This window comes from Lampris incognitus, chromosome 19 (genome assembly GCF_029633865.1).
Source record: "Lampris incognitus isolate fLamInc1 chromosome 19, fLamInc1.hap2, whole genome shotgun sequence".
In the NCBI taxonomy this organism is placed as follows: domain Eukaryota; kingdom Metazoa; phylum Chordata; class Actinopteri; order Lampriformes; family Lampridae; genus Lampris; species Lampris incognitus.
The window spans coordinates 28,851,485-28,872,926 of NC_079229.1; the positions used below are offsets into that span (position 1 = coordinate 28,851,485).

Sequence of the window (21,442 nt, forward strand, 5' to 3'; positions counted from 1 at the left end):
GTTGGTCAACCCCTTAACTCAAATGGTTTGGTATACAACCAGTCAGACTTTCTGAGGAAATATCACATTCCCATAACAGTTAAGGAATATGCTGTCATTTTCGGTGCAATTCCTTCTGGAATTATAACACTGCCGAGGGGTATTTACTTCCCATGGCCGCTTACTCACACTGTCAAATTATCTGATACCGCTGTGGGTGGTCTGTGCTTTTCAGCAGAGCATTGGAATAAAAACAGAACAATTAGGGCTTTATTTCAAAAAGACATTGTCACAATTCCTTACATAATCCCATTTTGGAATGGTATAATAGAGAATGTGACTTGGAGAAAGGTGTGGGCCTTACCTTTCAAATATTCTATTACTAATAACGTGAGAGAAGTGACGTTTAAGTTAATTCACAGGTTCTACCCAGTTAAATCTTTCCTTAAGAGGCATAAAACAGACATTGAATGTGAATGCTCATTTTGTAAAAATTAAATTGAAAATGTTTCACATGTGTTCTGGAATTGTTCTCATATAGAGAAATTTTGGTCAGACACTCTAGTGTACATCCAAATGTAGTTCATTACTGATTTTTCTTTCTGTTTTAAGGATGTTTTCTTTGGTGTGTTCGATTTTAAGATACAATGTGAAGGAAAATACTTTATAATAAATCTTGTATTTTTACTTGCTAAACATTACATCCACAAGAGTGAATTCAATGGTTCTAAACCATTTCCCCCCCTTTTTAAAAAAAAATGAACTCAATGAATATATGGATACCATAAAACATTCAAAGCACTGTAAAGCCATGAGGACTGTACTTTTATATGAATCATTTGTGAACTCGCCGGACTGATGTTGGAGCAGCCTGAACTGAATTTGGTGCTGAGTTTTGACCTTTTGAATAACACTCTTTTTTGCCTGTACCCCCGGGCCTTGTGTGGATGTTGTATTTTGTACGTCTTTACGTGTCCTTTATGTTTTGTATTTGATACTGTTTTCAATAAAGTTTATTAAAAAAAAATCTCTCAGGACCTAGGTAGGCCATGTCATTATCCGGGCCAACACGACCCAGGAAATCAAAACAAGCCAACTTGTTGCTGGCCTAAACTAACAGCAGCCTATTTACAGTTGACCACCCTCATTGTATGAGGCACCCAATCATATTTTTTGCTTTTTTTTTTTTTTTTGTAGGGAGTGAAGCATGAGGATATTTTGATTTAAATACATCACGTCAGTGGGAGGGGAACCCCTCAGCCTTGGTATCGTCAAGTTGGGGTGGTGTTTCGTTGCACTTAATTGTGCAGAGGATTTATTTAAAACATTGGCTACTTCTGAACCTCATCTGCTGCTTTTATAACATAATTGCACAATTCAAGTCCTCTCCCACTACTGCTAACTGTTGGACTCCAGCTGACATAATGTTTTGTACTGCGCAATTAAGCCACACGCACAAAAGAAAGTAGGCCATGTCAAGGTTATGTGACAGCACACCGCTTTGACCTGTAGGCGGAGCAGCTACACCAGTAGCCGTCTCCTTCCGGACTCCCAGAATGCACCTCGCCGACCAGCGAGCACTCCCCGGTCTGACGGTAACATGGCGGCCGTCAGTAAATTTCTCACTGCCAGAAACTCTTCGATAGCCGGCGGTGTCCTCCTCGTTTTATATCTCCTGAAAAAAAGAAGGCGGGCGAGCAAATTACGCAGGTAAGTCTCTAATCAGTGTCGAAGTGGGCTAATTCGTTTTTTTAAAACGCGTTAACGTTACCTGCCGACGGCTCTGAAGGGTCGGTCACCGCCGGTCACCTGAGAACTGCTGTAACAGGTGTGTCAGTGGGGTCTGTTAGGTGCGTAAACAGAACTGGGTCAACAGTACCAGAACCAGGGGCTTTACACCATTTATCCCCTCCTTGTTGAAGAACATAGATTCGAGTCCCACAGTTGGCTGGATCTCAACCCCCCCCCTCCCAGATGAGAGAGAGGCATCTACCTACTGAGAACATCTGCTTGGCCAGATGTTTTCTGTTGGTCTGTTTTCTCCTTTTATCATTATCTTGTTCTGTCTGTGCACTTGCCCCTCGTGTAGTGTACATTGCATTGTATTTTAATAGTGTTATATAAATAAAGTTTTGTGGATGGATGTATGGTTTGATGGATCAGAGGGAGATCCCAGTGGGGCGTCCTACAAAGTTCTGGTATCTGTTCTCATGCATGTAATTTGGCCACTTACTATGTGAATCTGAAATCTCCTTTACTTGCAAACAATGGAGATCTTTGTGGTGCGGCTGCTAGTGGCACGGTTGAGTAGCTGTTGGCTATCTAAATGTGCAAGATGCCTCGTTTGAACAGCTGCAAATCCAGTATTGATCGATCCTTTTAATATCAGGACATACAGTCTGGTCCATGAGTATCTGGACACCATTTTGGCTCTGTCTGCCACCACAATGGACATGAAATGAAACAATCAAGGTGTTCTTTAAATGTAGACTCTCCGCTTTAACTTAAGGGTTTTGTCAAAAATATTGTATGACCTGTGTAAGAATTATAACCATTTTTATACATAGCCCCCCAAAAAGGGCTCAAAATTAATTGGACAGACTATCCATCCATTATCCAAAACCGCTTATCCTGCTCTCAGGGTCACGGGGAGACCCCGGGGAGACAGACTAACATAATCATAAATTAAATTGTCGTTTTTAATACTTGGTTGCAAATCCTTTGCAGTCATTGACTGCCTGACGTCTGGAACCCACAGACATCACCAAACACTGGGTTTCTTTCATGGTGATGCTCTGCCAGGACTTCACTGCAGCTGTCTTCAGTTCCTGCTTGTTCTTCGGGCATTTTGCCCTCAGAAAGTGAAATGGATACTCAATTGGATTCAGGTTAGGTGATTGACTTTGCCATTGCAGAACATTCCACTTCTTTGCCTTAAAAAAGTCTTGGGATGTTTTCGCATTATGCATCTCGTCAGTCCATCTGCACTGTGAAGCGCCGCCCAATGAGTTCTGAAGCATTAGGCTGAATCTGAGCCAATAATGTAGCCCTACTTCAGATTTCATCCCGCTTCTTTTGTCAGCAGTCACATCATCGATAAATACAAGGGAACCAGTTCCACTGGCAGCCATACATGCCCACGCCATAGCACTACCTCCACCGTGCTTCACAGATGAGGTGGTATGCTTCAGATCATGAGCAGTTCCTTGCCTTCTTCATACTATTCTCTTACTCTCATTCTGGTACAAGTTGATCTTTGTTTCATCTGTCCATAGGATGTTGTTCCAGAACTGCACAGGTTTTTTTAGATGTTTTTTGGCGAACTCTTATCCGGTCTTCCTGTTTTTGAGGCTTACCAATGGTTTACATTTTGTGGTAAACCCTTTGCATTTACTCTGGTGTAGTCTTGATAAAAAATAAATAATAATAAATTGAGTTTGTATAGTGCTTCTCATCTGTGGAGACAGATCTTGAAGCACTTCACAGATAAAAGACTTACAGTAAAAGAAAAAAAATGTATAATAAAATAAAAAGATAAAAGAGGGGGAATAAAATCAGGGTTGGCCACTGTAAAAAAAAAGGTGCTGTAATTCACCGTTCACCTGATTCAGATGTAGATACCCTAAGATTAAAGTTTAAAGGTGCAAGTCTGCACTTTGAGCTAATATTCATTTAATTTCGACTGTAATATGCTGTAGTAAACAGCTAAAATAACAATAACTTTGTAAATGTCCAAATATCTATGTACCTGACTGTATCAGTGACCGTTTTGCTGCTGTTTTGCATGAAAAGGTTGAATTAGCCATCTTTTTTATTACTATAATTAATGTTACTAATATTATTGTTCTTGCAACAACTATCCTTAGTATTATTGCAGCAATGCAAAGTTCTGTAAATGGTATCTAATTTTCTGATAACATTGATTTTTTTTGCATTGGTGTCAGTATGGTCTTAAAATGTTGCTTTTTATTTCAGTAAAAAAGGAGGCTCAGAACTAGCACTGAACAGTGATGTAAGTAAATTTTACTTTTTCTTAAAAAAGCTCTTTGGGACATTTATTAAATACTCTCTTCTTGGCAACTGTCATAATTACTAGATATGTTGGCACAATCTGAGTTGCATTAGGCATGTGTAATATACCTTTTTTTTGGCTTTATTCCTACAGAAAGATGGCAAAAAAGATCGGGCAGCTGTGGACAAAGTCTTTCTCTTCAGAATCCTCCGCATTTTGCGGATCATGGTGCCTCAGTTTTTCTGCATGGAGGTGGGCTATAATTACTGTTATCAGCTGTTTATGGTACAGTTCCATGTTTAGTAAAATTTTTTTTTTAACAGTAACATTTAATTTCTTGTTTAATTTGTCTTACACTGAAGTTCTTGCCGCAGTAATTATGGTCATTGAAAAAACATCTAGTACTGTTGTTATTGCATTATACAAGTCATGGACACATGGGGAGCCTCTCCAATAGCCAGACAAGCCTGGACAGTAACTTGTCCCAGGATGACACAAAGCATAAACAGTAGAACATAATTTTCTCTCCTAACAAAAATCCAAGATAAATTCTCCTTGCAGATATTAACCTTGAAGTACTTGGTATCAGAATGCCATGCAGATCTCTGTAGACATCTGTAGAGCATCAGAAAACCACTCTGTCTCTCACTGTGTCATTTTGAAAATGCAAAGCTTATCATTTCTATATTTTATCAGAGCCTCACCAGTAAAACCAGGCACTCGTTTGACAAAGAAACTGTTTCAATATGCTCAACATTTTGTTAGTGAACTCTGTGGAGTTTGGCTGGAATGAAAAACCTGCATACTATCCATGGTTCATGGTTGAGTACCACGCCACTAGACAATGTCAAAGGAACATTTCCTCTTTGATGAATACAGGGTCAGTTTCTATCTTTTGGTTAGAGGGAAAATTAAAAGCAAACATAAAGGTCAAGGCCGGGACCTTGAAACACGAGCATATATTTGATAATCTACTATGTCCTCAACAAAGAATGCTAATCAGTTTTGCTGCTTGCTGTCGCCCAACAGACAGGCTATCTTCTCTTCATTGCTGCCATGCTAGTGGCCAGGACCTACTGTGACGTATGGATGATCCAGAATGGTACCATGATTGAAAGGTCAGTCCCACTTCTTGGAGAATAGCTTATCATGTACAGGCACATCCAACCAACTGAGTAATATCATCAAGCTCTGCAAAGGTTCAGGTCCACACAAATAAATCAATGACACCTCTTTATTTGATGTGCTTTTTTTGTTTTATCTGTCTAGATTTTAACAGGCGGGTGGGGGACATGCATCCTGCAATGCTGTTTCATTGCCTTTGCAGATATTGATTACTTTGTTTTGGTTCTCCACAGCGGTATTATAAGCAGAGATATCAATCTATTCAAGACGCACTTTTATTCCTACATTGCTGTCATACCCGGGGTAACTGTCTTTCACATGTCTACCGTAGAAGTGGAAAATAAACTATTAACGTTGACGTTTTGGTCTTTAACATTAGTGGTGTTTTTGGCGTTTTGCTGAACACTTTACCTTGTCATAGTTGCTTTCAAGGCCAGCGTGGCCCTGTTATTCAGCTAAGGCAACCATGTCAATGCATCATTAAGTCTCCTCAGGTGGCAGACTGCGTAAAAGTGGCATACGTTTATGGGAAAATATATTAGGGGAATACCACAGAATTATTGTTTTGAAATGTTATTCTTATGTGTAAGAATAATTTGGTATGTGTTGGTAAGCATTCTTCCTTAAGGAAACAAGAAATCATTTAAAAAGGACTCATCAGTAACTGTCAGCTCAACAATTTTCTGCTCAGTTGATGTAGAGTAAAATAATGGCATAAATAGCTTTTTCAAGTCAAAAAAGTACAGAAATGTCAGGTGTCCGGGTGGCGTGGCGGTCTATTCCTTTGCCTGCCAACACGGGGATGCCGGTTCGAATCCCCGTGTTACCTCCAGCTTAGTCGGATGTCCCTACAGACACATTTGGCCGTGTCTGCGGGTGGGAAGCCGGATGTGGGTATGTGTCCTGGTCGTTGCACTAGCACCTCCTCTGGTCGGTGGGGGTGCCTGTTTGGGGGGGGGGGGCTGAAGGGAATAGCGTGATCCTCCCACACACTATGTCCCCCTGGCGAAACTCCTCACTGTCAGGTGAAAAGAAGCGGCTGGCGACTCCACATGTATCAGAGGAGACACGTGGTAGTCTGTAGCCCTCCCCGGCTTTACAGAGGGGGTGGAGCAGCAACCGGGACGGCTCGGAAGAGTGGGATAATTTGCCGGACACAATTGGGGAGGAAAAAGGGGGGGAAATCCACAAAAAAAAAAAGTATAGCAATTACTTCATTACAGAGGGAATGTTTGGCTCTTATTAATGTAGTTCAGACAGTAAGGCAAAAACAACTCGAAATTTCTGGCCACCTGTTTGTCAGTTGCTATATTTCCCAAATTGTCATGACTGTTAGAAATAATCAAGTTGAATTGGCTTTTGATGGATCCATCAACATTTAGTTGTCTATATGACATTCTATTAATTTTGTTGTACCAGTGGCTCGTAAAAGCAAAATTGCTTTGTTTTTGGCACAGCTATGAAGAGAAACGTCATCCAAATTGAACGCTAAATGAGAGCACGTAGATGAAGAGCAAAAGCGGACATAGAAACCCAACTGAGAAGTGGTTTTATGAGCTATTAGTTATGAACAAATAATAATGTCTGTATTCCCATAAAGTATCTTGTATATTATCAAAGGAAGTGTTGAGGTCAAGTTGGACCAGCATGGACAGTGCAGCAGCATCCACTAAAAAATAGGTATTCATAGCTCTTTGAGATGCTAAAAAAACAGGGCAAACATTATTAGTGTCCATAAAGCCACTGTCCATGAAGCCACTTGTCCAAATTATTGGCAGCAGATCAACTCCAGAATGCAGTTCACTGTTTTGACATTGCAGATCCATAAGAATAACATTCTGATTCATAAATCGAGTGGCACTCCCCTATTCAGCTATGTGGGTACTCCTCTGGTCCCTGCTTATTTCACAACACAAGATCACTCCCCTCCAGCCTAGGGCAATAGGTTTGCTTTTTATTTTGTCCCGTATGTGTTTTTATTTAATTATTTTCTCTCTCTTTTTTTTAAACCAGTGCATTATTTCCTCTACAAGGAAAATGAACCTACAAGTTTGTCTTGCCTCACTATCTGTCCCACTTCCCTCCCTGACAATGTTTGTTCATCCTTGTGCATGTGTTGTGGTTTGCAGTGCAATTATCGGTCGCTCGACTAAAGATTTCAAGATCTTCTTGTTCAGCTTTATCAAATTCATGCCACTTGTAAGTTCATTTTTTTGTTTTTTATCTGTACGTATTTACGTCCCCCTCTTTAGGTGTGGACTTTAAGTTGTAGTGATATTTCTACGAGAGGTCAGTAGTCGTATGTCCACAGAGCCACAATTTTTACTGCTATCAGTCTACAGAGGAGACCTGATATGAACATATGTCTAATATTGTCTCAGTATGCTTCCTAACATGTTATATTTCTGCCTTGTGTTGTAAAACCACTAATTTCCTGGTGTCCCTTGCGTAACTATATTTAACTGGGTTACTTAATATATTCATTGGCAAACATAACTTTTGCATGAGTGCGCTAACATTAGCTATGCCTCAACAGCATGCAAATTTACGGCCGTTTATGACTACCATGATAGATGAATGTGCAGCGATTTCTGTTATCTTATTATCTTAGCTTGCATGTTAATGTAAAATCTTTAAAATCTTTATTAATCTGACAAGAATTGGTGGACGGGGCGTCATTGTAACTGCCTGTGAAAATTTCCAGAGAAACGGTTTCATGAAAAGAATCACAAGTTGTTATTTTAGAAAATCTGCTCTTGATTCAACCGTGCATAAATAGCTGCTGGTGGTGTGTGTTAACCTTTATTTTGTGTGTGTGTGTGTGTGTGTGTGTGTGTCTGGCCTATTCCAGATAGCCTTGGTCAACAACTTTCTGAAACTGGGTTTGAATGAGCTGAAGCTCAGGTTCCGCGAGAGGCTCACCAAGCACCTCTACGACCAGTACCTCAGGCAAGCATTCCCACCTGAACCAATACCAACACACAAGTACAATGCTGTTAGGATATAGTGAGCAAAATATACCTTCTGACAAGTTTTTGTGTCAAAAACTCTGACGGTATATGTAGCCTGTAAACCCTCTTTGGATAAGATCCTATTCCAGGGACCAAAACCTTGGAAGATTTATATGTTATCAGATTAGATAGAGAGATGCAACATGGACCCTTGTCTGTCTTTTTGTTGTGTTTTTTGGAGTTCTTATTCTGAGTTGTGATTCTGTAGAGGTTACACTTACTACAAGATGGGTAACCTGGATAACCGGATAGCTAATGCGGACCAGCTGCTGACCCAGGATGTGGAGAAATTCTGCAACAGTGTGGTGGATCTCTACTCCAACCTCAGCAAGGTACAAGAGCTCTGCTAGCATCCAATCTGGATGCTCCATTGCTTTTTCACCTTTTTGGATTCAGTAGATGAGTGATTTGTAAAACTTGAGTGAATCTTGCAGCTCGACAAAAATCTTCGTTCTAAATGACATCGTGGTGCATCACAGAAAGGGAACTGGACAATTTCAAAAAGTCGATCATCAAAAACGTATACATCATATTTGTTTTCGAACTTGCCACATGTTATTTTTATTCCAACAAAACAAAGAAGCTCTCTGATACTTAAAGGGAGTAGTAGAAGTAAAAAAAAAATGATTTGTTAAAATACCTCTGGTTCTGGGCACACAATTGAGTGAATACTATCTGGTTCAGTTATGGTTACGTTTTCCTGCTGTATTGAGAACTGCTGAGTACAGATACTAAACTATAAATTTAGTGAACTGTTCCGCCCTTATTGATTTCTCAAATAACCTCAGGAATGGAAATGTTATGTTGTTTAAAGAGTGTTTTTAAAAGTTTCTTTCCTGTATGGCTGGCAGCCTCTCCTGGATATTGGACTGTACATCTTCAAGCTGACAAGTGCCATCGGTGCCCAGGTGAGCAGATTACAGAAACCAGATAGAAAATCGGCACAATCAGTGCTAAATAGGAAGTGATGTCACCATGCCCCCCCCGCCACCTCCCTAGGGCCCAGCCAGCATGATGACCTATCTGCTGATCTCAGGTCTGTTCTTGACCAGACTGAGGCGACCCATAGGGAAGATGACTGTCGCTGAGCAGCGCTATGAGGGCGAGTACCGCTACGTTAACTCCCGCCTCATCACCAACAGGTGAGCACAGTCTGCATCTATGCTACGTTATCCCAGTTGCATTTTTAGATTTTATGATTAAGTGTATGTTTTCCTTCATATCCACCGTTTGGGTATTTTGTCTTTTTGATGCAGTGAGGAGATTGCCTTCTACAACGGGAACGTCAGGGAAAAACAGACCATTTACACCACATTCAAGAAACTGGTTCGCAAATTTGTTTTAAAAAAACACCAGGCTTTCCATCCTTTTTTTAACCCTCTCCAAAATGTTAACTTGTTGATTGTTTGTTCTCAGGTTGACCACTTGCATAATTTCATCTTCTTCCGCTTCTCCATGGGCTTTATAGACAGCATAATTGCCAAGTGTAAGCAGATTTATTAGTCCCTCCACATGACCTTGATCGCATCTTCACTATCTTGTTGCCATATCTGAAATGTTAATTGGTAAAGGTGAACGTTAAAAGTGTTGCACATTAAGCTAGGTATGTTTATTAACCACCCCCATCTCTTCTCTTTGTCTACCCTCCTCTACAGACTTGGCCACAGTGGTGGGCTACCTTGTGGTCAGCCGTCCCTTCTTAAACCTGTCCCACCCCCGGCACCTCCACAGCAAACACGCTGAGCTGCTAGAGGTCAGTACAGACACACACACAGGGCTGTAGCCAGGGCAAATTTTAACTGAGGTCCAGAAGCATAAGTACAGTGGGTTTATTTTATAACTGTACATTTGTACTTTTTTTTTTTTTTAAAAACGTTTCTCCCAGGAAAATTTGAGTCTCACACATGTAATTCTGCATGCATTCTGGTGAATTTTTCACTAAAATATTTGGGCCTGTATTAAGTTTAAACGCAAGAATAGTGCAGTCCTGGGGATGCAGATGTTCTGAATCTAGAAGCCGTCAATATTAACTGGACTGGTGTGACCTGTTTGACCTGTAGGACTACTACCAGAGCGGCAGGATGCTTCTGAGGATGTCTCAGGCTCTGGGCAGGATCGTACTGGCTGGCCGAGAGATGACCCGCCTCTCAGGGTGAGTGTTTACCTCTGATGAGCTGGAAGAACAGCCAGCGCTTGAGAAACTGTATTCAAATGTGTATTTATAGTGGTCACAGCCATCATGCCTAGCCTGTACAGCTGTCCTCAGCATGAAGATGATGTTTGCATTTTTAAGCTGTTAGTGCTTTTCTTTGTCTGCCCTGTTTTTGAGCTACCCCAGCCCCAATTTGCTGAAATAGCCCTACCTTTGCTGAACTGGATAGTTGCTTTGGTTTCACTATTTGTTCCTCTGCTAGTTTGTCCTGAAGCTAATTGGCTTCCTGTACCCACATGATTGTGGATGAAAAGCACTGAGAATAAAACTTTGAAGGACCAGATGAAAAAAGAAATGATGAAGAAGATGCAATTTGTAATAAATTGTCGTGTTCACATTTTTAATGAAAAAATATTGGCCTAGCATCATAGATGACGTGTGAACATGCCCCCCCAGATTCACCACTCGCATTACTGAGCTGATGAAGGTACTGAAGGATCTCAACACGGGCAAATACGAACGCACCATGGTGACGCAGCAGGAGAAGGGTAAGGGTGGTCCTCGAATTTCAAAGAAACCTGTCATTTTAACTGACTGGACTTGTAGCCCAGTATTGAAAGATGTGATTCACCGTAGAATCTGATGTGCTGGAGAAAATGTCGTTGGTACCTGGAAGTGGCCGTATCATTAATACAGATAACATCATCAAGTAAGGTTCACATGACCCTAGCACATGGATACTTAACCTCTCACATAAAATGTTATTTTTTTTGCCCAGCTCATCAAGTTCTGCATTTTGCAGGTTTGAACACACCCCTCTGGCAACACCCAATGGAGACGTACTCATCAGAGACCTAACATTTGAGGTAAGAAACAAAAAGAAAGAAACAGGGTCATGGTGGTCTTGGGCAACCTCCAAGGTCATGGAAAATATACCCAGAAATGTGAGTCATGGTTATAAGTGTCACAGAATTCAATCAGCTGTGTCCTGCTGGAGTCTGCAGTTTGAAACTGTTCATTTGGGTAAAGCTTAGTATTTGTTACTGGTATTTCCTGATTATTTTTCTCTACCTGAAGGTGAGGTCTGGCACCAATGTTTTAGTGTGTGGACCCAATGGCTGTGGAAAGAGCTCTCTCTTCAGAGTCCTTGGCGAGGTGGGCATTTTGTCATTCAGGAGAAAAAAAGAATAGCCGCAGTGTAATCTATGATGGGTAATGTACATGGGGGGTTGTTTGTATTTGTTTTTAGCTCTGGCCTTTGTTTGGAGGCCAGCTGACCAAACCTGAAAGAGGGAAGCTCTTCTATGTTCCCCAGGTAAAAACTCCTCTTTGTTTTTCTTCTGTGAACTTGGTTAGACTACAGTGACCGATGCGCGAATGACCGTTGCCTGCCGAGACGAAATTCGTATCTTGTCATGCTGAATGTGGGTAGTGCAGGCTGTGACGCCACGTGGGGTCAACCACCCACACTTCTTTGCTATTGATTTAGGCTGCGGTTTCGCTGGTCAAAGTTTAAGAAAGTGAACTCCACACGAAGCGAAGATGCGAATTTCTTTCGCCACCGGGAGCGAATGTTTTATTCGCCCCTTCGCCTGCATATAATGGAAGTGAATGTTCACCACTGTTAATTTCGCGCATGTGTGACTGTACCCTAAATCTTGACACAATGGTTCCTCAGCACCAGCGCCCTCGAAGTCTTTGGTAATTTACATAGTAAAAATGTGTCATCCACTCTTTCTGATTACTTAGATCAGCCACCATGTGTAGCAGATCTCTGTCAGAATAGTCAACATGTCCAGAGTAGCTTATCAGCATAAAGGGCACTTTTAATTTGCAGTGCAACGTACTATTGCCTGCTACCAGTAATGTAGGGCTATCTATGGCTTGACAAAGGTCTTGAGAATCCATTTTCGTACTGTTATGTTACTGATTTTTGTGATGTATATGTTGTTGCTTTGTGTATGCGTGTCCAGAGGCCCTACATGACCTTGGGCTCCCTGAGAGATCAGGTCATCTACCCAGACACCCACGAGGATCAAAAGAAAAAGTCCATCTCTGATCAGGTGCGATGTCATGCATACACAGACCCATTCAAATCATCATCATCATCATCTGGAAGCTACCTTCTCACATTTCTCTCTTTCTTGCGCTCTCTCTCTCTCTCTCTCTCTCTCTCTCTCTCTCTCTCTCTCTCTCTCTCTCTCTCTCTCTCTCATCTGTTTGTTTGTATGTGTGTGTATGCATATGTGCAAGTTCAGGTGCTGAAGGAGTACCTGGACAACGTCCAGCTAGGTCATATCCTGGACAGAGAAGGCAGCTGGGACATCATCCAAGACTGGATGGATGTCCTCAGTGGAGGGGAGAAGCAGAGGATGGCTGTAAGAACTCATCATTCACTATTCTCTTTTTTTGTCTTATAGGTTTTTAAGTTTATTCATTCCTAGTCTGCAGTTTCCTGCACGAAACCTTGAATTCATCAATATATAACTAGACTTTTGTCTCTCACACAGTAAAAGCCATAGTAATCTGTGTGTGTGTGTGTGTGTGTGTGTGTGACAAATGGTAATGTGTTGTGTGTGTGTGTGTGTGTGTAGATGGCCAGGCTGTTCTACCACAAGCCCCAGTTTGCCATTCTAGATGAGTGCACCAGCGCAGTGAGTGTGGACGTAGAGGACTACATCTACAGCCACTGCCGGACGGTAGGATTAAAGCCCAGACAAACTCTCATGTCTATTCTATCTACCCATCTTTTACAAATGTGGTTTACCTTTATTCCTAGACAGAGAAATCCTTGTCCTACATCTGATCTAAGCACAAAGCCTCACCCGTATTAACAGGGAAACATACTGGGAAGCAGTACGTCATAATGTGAAGTAGAATGTTACACTAAACCTTCCCCTTATCAAAATGTTGAAGAATTTTGCAATTGCTGCCATTCTGTGTTGATGAAAATATATTGGATTACCTGTCCTAAACCTGAATTATTAATTTAATCTGGGTTAAAAAAAATCATCAACAAAGAAAACCAGCGAGTTTGGATTTATGAGGTGTGGACAAGCAAAGTCCCATCCTTTTCAATTAGTCAAACATCAGTAGCTAATGATGTCCACGTTCTTTGGTCAACAGGTTGGAATCACCCTGTTCACCGTGTCTCACAGAAAGTCATTGTGGAAACACCACGAGGTGAGAGAAAGTGCTGTTTTCTGTAGATGCACATACCACAAGATTGTACTAAGGGAAATTTATTTCAGGATACTGTATTTACTTTGTTTGATTTACTTTTTAGTCATTGTAAGTTAATGGTGTTGCCTCTCTTTGGTAGTGTTGTGTTGGTCATGTGACCACTTTGTATGGCGTTTGTATGTCTCTGCATCTCAGCGTGGCTGCAGAGCCGAGTCCTTTCAGATCTGTTGACAGTTAAAAGGAGAGTTTTCTTGTTATTGAGACCATCCATTACTAACCTCAGCGTATTCTCTGTCCGTCTTGCAGTACTACCTCCACATGGATGGGAGAGGGAACTACGAGTTCAAACCCATCACTGAAGAAACGGTCGAGTTTGGCTCCTAAATTGTCAATGGTGCCCATATTCACACCTGCTCCTAAAAAGCAAGTCTGTTAATTCCCTGCATATAAAACTAACATCTGAGCAAGTCTGTTTTTAATCAAATATAACTTTGTTCAAGATGTTATTTAAAAATCCGTTTTCATCTAGATTAATGATTTATTTGTCCAAGTTGATTGTAAATAACTTGTAATCCACAGCCCATGAATTGCACTGCGTCGGCCTAAACTAGTAAAGACTCTAGAGAAGGTGCACATTTAAGTAGATTGTTAGCACCACATGCCTACAACTACATTATGTGTCATAATGGTTAGATAGATGACTTGATGACTTTATCCGGTTCTTGACCTCAGAACAGCAGCTATGCTAGGAAGCTTAGTGTCCATCACAGGACAATACTGAAATATATGCAAGTCCAAAATGATGATACGTAGATGCCCGGATGCCGAAAAAATGTTGTTCCTGTTGGTGTCTCTGTCGTCTTCAGTGAGCGTTCCATCTTAAGTAATAGGAGAAGGAAGTGTGTACCAGTGTGTCACAGAGCACACGTGATCCTCTGGAAGTCAATGACCTGTTCAGAGCCAAACCCCAGACAGAGCTATTTGATGTTAAGTATCTGAAGACCATAAATTAGATGGTCCCAAACAGTCCATCTTTAAACTCCTTGGTCAAATTGCAAATTAGAGCACTGACATTCATAACCTTTTAAAAAAAAAAAATCTGTTGTCTAATTCTGTTTGAATTCTAATATATATGTTACTTGGGTGATTAAGGTGAGTTTTTTCTGGAACTGGAATGAATTATGTGGGGGGAAAAAACTTTATTAAGGTACAAGGACAGGTGGTACAGTGAAAGTGCAATAGGGGCCGTTCTCAGTTAAGCATAGTCACACATGAATTAAGGACAATACCAGAAGCCTTTCCTTCCTCCTCTTCCTCACCACTCAAAAGTTGCCTCCTGTCCTTTCAGTTTGTCATTGTAATATAACACTATTCTAAGTCCTCTTTTTTTTTTTTCTTCTCCAAAATATGAAGAAGCAACCTCTGTAGAACTTATGGTTTTATATGGATGATAATTGTATTAAAGATGAAACTCGTTGAAAAAGTGCATGAACTTGCAATAAACTGTAATTAATTTTCCTTAAAAGGTGGACATGTTTTCTTGAAGCACTTGCCCAGGGGGGAATTTGTAAATATTCAAATTTGAGTTGTTGCCGAGGTCAAAATGATTATTACTTGGGAATTTGGGCTCAGGGTCACTTGGTAAAGATTGTTTGACTTCTTAAATCCTTATTTGCTGTTGTGACAACTGACCACAAAGTCGGTCTGTTCTCATCTCCATCTAAAGCCTTTTGCATAATTACATTGTTGTGTCTTTGTTTAGTTTCAATAGTTGGGTAAGCAATGCCAACTGCCTGCAGTTTGTTAGCCAGAAGACTAGAAATTGAGACTTGTAATTAAAACCAGCTGCAGAACAGAGACCTTTGCCCGCTGTCCTGTCCAGGCCTGTGTCATCGCTGTACTGGGTAAAAAGTCACTGCTGCCTTCTGTTTAGTGAGTACTGTTAGTATGACGGCTGGGTTTTTCTTTCCTCTTATCCAGTTGTGCTTGCATCATCTTGTTTTTCCTCCCATCATTTATATACAGGCAAATGAATGTATACTAAAAGCATATACCGGAAATCAACATTTTGTTCTAGATCAAATGTGGTGGTCGCTCTGATTTGAACGAATAAGGACCCACACATAACACAAGTCATTTCTAATTTAAGTGGGCTGACATACATCTGTAGTCACTATTGACACCGACGGTTCTCGTACTTGTGATTTTATTTAGCGTAAATTAAAATGCAGTCATGCTCAAAAGTTCAACACCTTGACATTTTGTGTATGATACTTAGTTTTGAGGTAGTTATTCTCAGAGATAACTATTAACGTTTTGCATCGTATGTTTTTCGGGCTTCACATTTGAATTATTCAAAAGGAAGTGTAAAGAGATTTGAACAGGTACAACTGAAAATATCTCGAGGCCCTTCAGTGCATCTCTGTATAGGATGCAGCACAAAATCATTATTTGTATTGTGTGCTGAGACGTTTGTATTACAGGATGAAGCAAATGAGGAATGGTTTGTTTAAGCCTCTGCCATGTTGTAACTGACACTAAGTTGAGTCATCCTTAAATATAAAAATGACGTTTGACTAGAAAATAGTCTTTGTATAACTTGCTGCACTTAACATGCAAAAGTTACATGTCCACATTTTCGACGCTTTCACTATCAACAGCATTCAAAGAGAAAAGGAAAAATATTTGACACTATTATTTCCTTGCAACAGTTTCAGTCATGAGGAAGTTGGTGCGGTTTGCAATGCCGCTGCCAAGTCATGTAGCGTATCCACAATAAGATACTGTCCTGGTGTCCACAGATGACAAATTTTCTTCTCAAAGTTAATATTTGAGATATTTGCTAGCTATACTCCCGTATAACCTGCATACAGTTATTTGTAATGAATATTTTTTCCAAGTCACATAACAGTCTTTGAGAGGAAACAATTCAGAAGTGAAAAGAGTCTCGTGTGTGTGCGTGTGTTTTTCTAAACATTGCATCCGTGTGTTTTTTTTTCTTGCTGTGCTGGACTGGTGAGGTATCACCTTCCTATCACACACTTCGACAACAGGCCATTTCTGCAGGGGCTGATTGGCTCGGCGAAACTACAGGATTAGACTTTGTCCTCGGCCTTGGGAACCACTTCTGTTACAGCAGGGCGAATGACATGGACAGCCTCCGCTTCAAGGCTAGTTCACATTCACACAGGGAACACAGCAAGAAGTCGTGGGGCACATTTTAGATGTAGTGACCACTTCTTATCAGATCAGAGTTATAAAGATTTGGGGGGAACATGACACTCAACAAAGTCAATTCACTTTTTGTGCAAGGTAGAAATGAAAGGCTTCAACAATGTGAACTGTTCAGTGGTGGTGATGCAACCCTGGCAGTCAGACAGGCTCTGATGTGGCAAGGTAGTTCTGCAGCTAATTACCCCTAAAGGCCAATTCATGATGCAAGAAGAGAGGAACATTTTGCCCCCTTGTGTTAGAAAACTGACCCTGGATGTGTGTTATAATATAAGCTTGGAATCCCAGTGCATTAGTCCCTATAAGTCAAATTAATAAAGTTGTGACCTTTAACAAAAAAAAAACAAAAAAATAGAGCAAAAGCATTGTAGTCTTGCGTCCTCTTGCCACCTGCTGTTACTATCAGTAAACAGGGTTACTTATGACAGCATGCATTTGAGAGCATCTTCTCTCCTCTAAACATCCAATGATACCGGGTGGTGAGAAACCATGACCAGCTGAGGAATATCTCCACTCCAGTGGCTTTCTCCAGTGCATCCCACAGATGAAAAATAAATGAAACGAGCCCTTCGTTTAGAACCTTGCTGGTGCTAGTCATTCTGAAAAGTCTTAATTTATTCTCAATACAACCCATTCCATCTAATACAAAAAGATATCTTCCAATGTATTTACATAAGCATGGTAACTGATCTATTCTGGAAATGACTTATCTGCCTTACTTATCAAACCTGAAGAATTCATAAAGCGCAGATCCATTGAAGGAGAAATAAAATACAAAAACAAGCTAACATTATGAGGATATGCAAGAAGGAATACTATAATAGGGAGTTAGAGACCAATAAAAACAACACCAAAGGTATATAGAACGTGTTTAATAGTATTATTAGAAATGGTTCTAGAAGCCCAAGCTGCCCTCAATATTTTACCGATAATGATAAGACTAGGAGGAACGGCGTCCCCGATCGAAACCCAAGTGGTGCCTTGTTATTGGACTTGTGTGCGAGTCATGGATTGGCCATAACAAACAACATGTTCAAACATAAGGTAGTTCATAAGTGTACATGATACCATAATACCTCAGGCTGAAGATCGATGATAGACTTTGTGGTCGTATCATCAGATCTGCGGCTGTATGTTTTGGACACTTGTGTGAAGAGAGGAGTAGAGCTCTCAACTGATCACCACCTGATGGTGAGTTGGATCAGATGGTGGGGAAGGCAGCTGGACGGACCTGGCAAACCCAAATGTGCAGTGAGGGTGAACTGAGAATGTTTGGCGGAGGCCCCTGTCCATGAGGTCTTCAACTCCTACCTCCGGAAGAAGTTCTCGTGTATCCCGAGGGAGGCTGGGGACATGGAGTCTGAGTGGGCCATGTTCAAAGCCTCTATAGCAGATGCGACAGGCAGGAGCTGTGGTCATAAGGTCATCAGTACCTGTTGAGGTGGCAACCTAAGAACCCGCTGGTGGACACTAGCGGTGAGGGAAGTCGTCAGGCTGAAGAAGGAGGGCTTTCGGGCTTGGTTGGCCCTGGGGTTTCCTGAAGCAGGAGACAGGTACCGGGAGGCCAGAGGGCTGTGGCTTCGGTGGTCGTGGAAGCAAAACCTCAGATGTGGGAGGAGTTTGGCAACACTATGGAGGAGGACTTTCAGTTGGCCTCAAGGAAGTTCTGGCAAACCATCCGGCGACTCAGGAAGGGGAAGCAGGGCTTGACTCAGGCTGTGTTCAGCCAGGGAGGGGAACTGTTGACCCGGACTGGGGATGTTGTCGAGTGGTTGAAAGAACACTTTGAGGAGCTCTTGAACCCAGCTAACACGTCTTCAGGGGAGGAGGTAGAGTCTGAAGACTTGGGGGAAGCCCAACCCATATCCCTGGCAGAGGTCTCTGAGGTAATTAAGAAGCTCCTTGGTGGCAAGGCGCTGGGTGTGGATGAGATTCACCCTGAGATGCTGAAGGCTGTGGACATTGTTGGGCTGTTTTGGCTGACACGCCTCTTCAGTGTTGCGTGGAGGTCAGGAAAAGTACTTGTGGAATGGCAGACTGGGGTGGTGGTTCCCATATTTCAAAAAGGGACCGGAGGGTGTGCTCCAATTATCAGGGCATAACACTGCTCAGCCTCCCTGGGAAAGTCTACTCTAGGGTGCTGGAAAGGAGGCTCCGACCGATTGTCGAACCTCAGATCCAGGAGGTACAATGTGGATTCTGCTCTAGCCATGGAACAACGGACCAACTCTTTACGCTTGGGGAAGTGCTGAGGGTGGCATGGAAGTTTGACCAGCCAGCCTACATGTGTTTTGTGGACTTGGAAAAGGCTTATGATTGTGTACCCTGAGGCACTCTGGGGGATACTGCGGGAGTATGGGATACCAGAGTAGTTGCTACAAGCCATCCGGTGCTTGTATAACCAAAGTGAGAGCTGTGCCAGCATTCTCGGCACAAAGACAAACACACTTTCGGTGGGTGTCAGACTCCGCCGAAAGTGTGTTCCCTTGTCTCCGATTCTGTTTGTAATATTCCTGGACAGGGTCTCGAGGCGCAACCAAGGTGAGGAGTGTGTCCATTTTGGGAAACTCAGAATTGCCTCTTTGCTCTTCACAGATGATGTGGTTTTGTTGGCTTCATCAGAATGCAACCTCCAGCGAACACAGGCGGTTTGCAGCTGAGTATGAAATGGCCGGGGTAAGAGTCAGCACCTCCAAGTCTGATGCCACGGTTCTCTACCAGAAAACTGTGGATTGCTCCTTCCGGGTTGGGGATGAGTTGTTGCCTCAACTGAAGGAGTTCAAGTATCTCTGGGTCTTGTCCACAAGTGAGGGTAGGATGGAGTGGGAGATTGACAGGCGGATTGGTGCAGCATCAGCAGTAATGCGGACATTGTACTGGACTATTGTGGTGAAAAGGGAGCTGAGCCTGAAGGCAAAGCTCTCAATTTACCAGTCTATCTTCATTCCAACCCTCACTTATGGTCATGAGCTTTGAGTAGTGACTAAAAGGGTGAGATCGGGGATACAAGCGGCTGAAACGAGTTTCCTCCTTAGGGGGTCTGGGCTCGGCCTTAGAGATAGGGTGAGGAGCTCGGACATCCGGAGGGAGCTCGGAGTAGAGCCGCTACTCCTTCGCGTCAAAAGGAGCCAGTTGAGGTGGTTTGGGCATCTGATTAGGATGCCCCCTGGGTGCCTTCCATTGAAGGTTTTCCAGGCATGTCCAACTGGGAGAAGACCCCGGGGTAGACCCAGAACTGGCTGGAGGGACTCCATGTCCAGTCTGGCCTGGGAATGCCTTGGGATCCCCCAGGAGGAGCTGGAGGGCGTTGCCAGGGAGAGGGACATCTGGAGTGCCCTACTTAGCTTGCTGCCACCGCGACCTGATCCCGAAGAAGCTGCTGCTGAGACGAAATGAGATGAGGTTGGCAGTGATCTGATGTTTTTAGGTAAATACATCAGGTTATTCTATCGATCTAGCCTGACAACTATTTTCTTAGTTCGCTGTCTAATATGCTGCATTCCATTCAAGGAATTTCCCAGTTGGAGTTTCCAATTTCCGACCTCCAAGCGTTCCAGGTGCACGATGTCAAACGTTAATAAAAAACGTGGCTGTGTATTAACAATTGAATTGTCAGCAGTGCAGCCTCCTTGCATATATAAACGAAACAGAGGAATAACTTGTGTGCAGAGATAACTTTCAGAGATTGTTTACCATAACCAGCTACTTATTAACATCGTCGACATATTTTGACATCAGCTTACACGCAGAACAGGTTTTACTGTATGATAGTATGTATTATTGTAATTAAATACAGGCAAATCTACTTTGTGTTGCTTTCGTTTATGGTTTACCATTAACACTGCGCCTCCATGGGTGCTGCCATTGTTGTGTGATGTCAGACAACTGCCCAGCAAAAAAAAAAAAACGTCCCTAGCAGCACGTCCCCTAAATGTCAATGTGTAGGGTTTGCATTACGTCACGGGGGCGTTATTGCGAGACGTTCAAAGAACGTCCCCCAACATCCCCGTGATGTCCCGGGGACGTCTAGAAGACTTTCCCCTAACGTCCCTGTAATGTCCTGAACGTCCCGTGATAACGTCCCCGTGACGTCTCGGGGACGTCGAGAAGACTTTATAGCGTCCCTGTAATGTCCTCTGGATACGTCCCGCAATAATGTCCCTGGGACGTCTACAGGACGTTCCCCTAACGTCCCAGTAATGTCCTTGGGACGTTACAGGGCGCAATAACGTCCCCGGGACGTCACGGGGACGTCAGGAGGACTTTCCCCCTTACGTCCCTGTAATGTCCTCGGGACGTTACAGGGACATCCCGCAATAACGTCCCCGTGACGTAATTTTGGGACTTTACAGGGACGTCCCGCAATAACCTCCCCGTGTCTTAATGAAAACCCTACACAATAACATTTACCGGACGTTCGGAGAGGACCTTTAGTGGACGTGCTGGGGACGTTTTTTGTTTGCTGGGTGCTTATCCGTGAAGTCGGGGTAGATGGTTTGCCCCGAGTTTTGAAGTAGGAACTCCGACTTTGAGTGGCGTTCCATTGTACTTTTTCCAGCAGGAGATCGAAAAATCTCGATTTCCGAGTTGTTTGGAACGCAGCATTAGGCTAACGTAACATATCAAGCCGTTGTGTCCGTGTATGGGATACGGGACTGCTTTCAAAACTGTATTGAGACGAAATTAACTGGATGACTGGTTTTATTGTCATTTCAACCTCATATACAGCTAGTCCACAGTGAGATGACA

General features: G+C 42.4%; 1 protein-coding gene across 1 annotated transcript; it reads left to right on the forward strand.

The window, feature by feature from the left end:
• Positions 1–1,574: 1,574 nt before the first annotated feature.
• abcd3a (ATP-binding cassette, sub-family D (ALD), member 3a) lies at positions 1,575–15,071 on the forward strand. The gene is made up of 23 exons (XM_056299326.1): positions 1,575–1,689; positions 3,955–3,991; positions 4,145–4,243; positions 5,021–5,109; positions 7,246–7,315; positions 7,968–8,065; positions 8,336–8,459; positions 8,979–9,035; positions 9,127–9,269; positions 9,384–9,453; positions 9,544–9,613; positions 9,783–9,880; positions 10,188–10,279; positions 10,736–10,827; positions 10,916–10,988; positions 11,082–11,145; positions 11,357–11,434; positions 11,529–11,594; positions 12,253–12,342; positions 12,538–12,657; positions 12,874–12,978; positions 13,406–13,462; positions 13,769–15,071. Exons 1-23 carry the CDS (start codon positions 1,580–1,582, stop codon positions 13,844–13,846), a joined length of 1,980 nt encoding a protein of 659 aa, XP_056155301.1. The 5' UTR covers positions 1,575–1,579; the 3' UTR covers positions 13,847–15,071.
• The last annotated feature ends 6,371 nt before the right edge of the window (positions 15,072–21,442 follow it).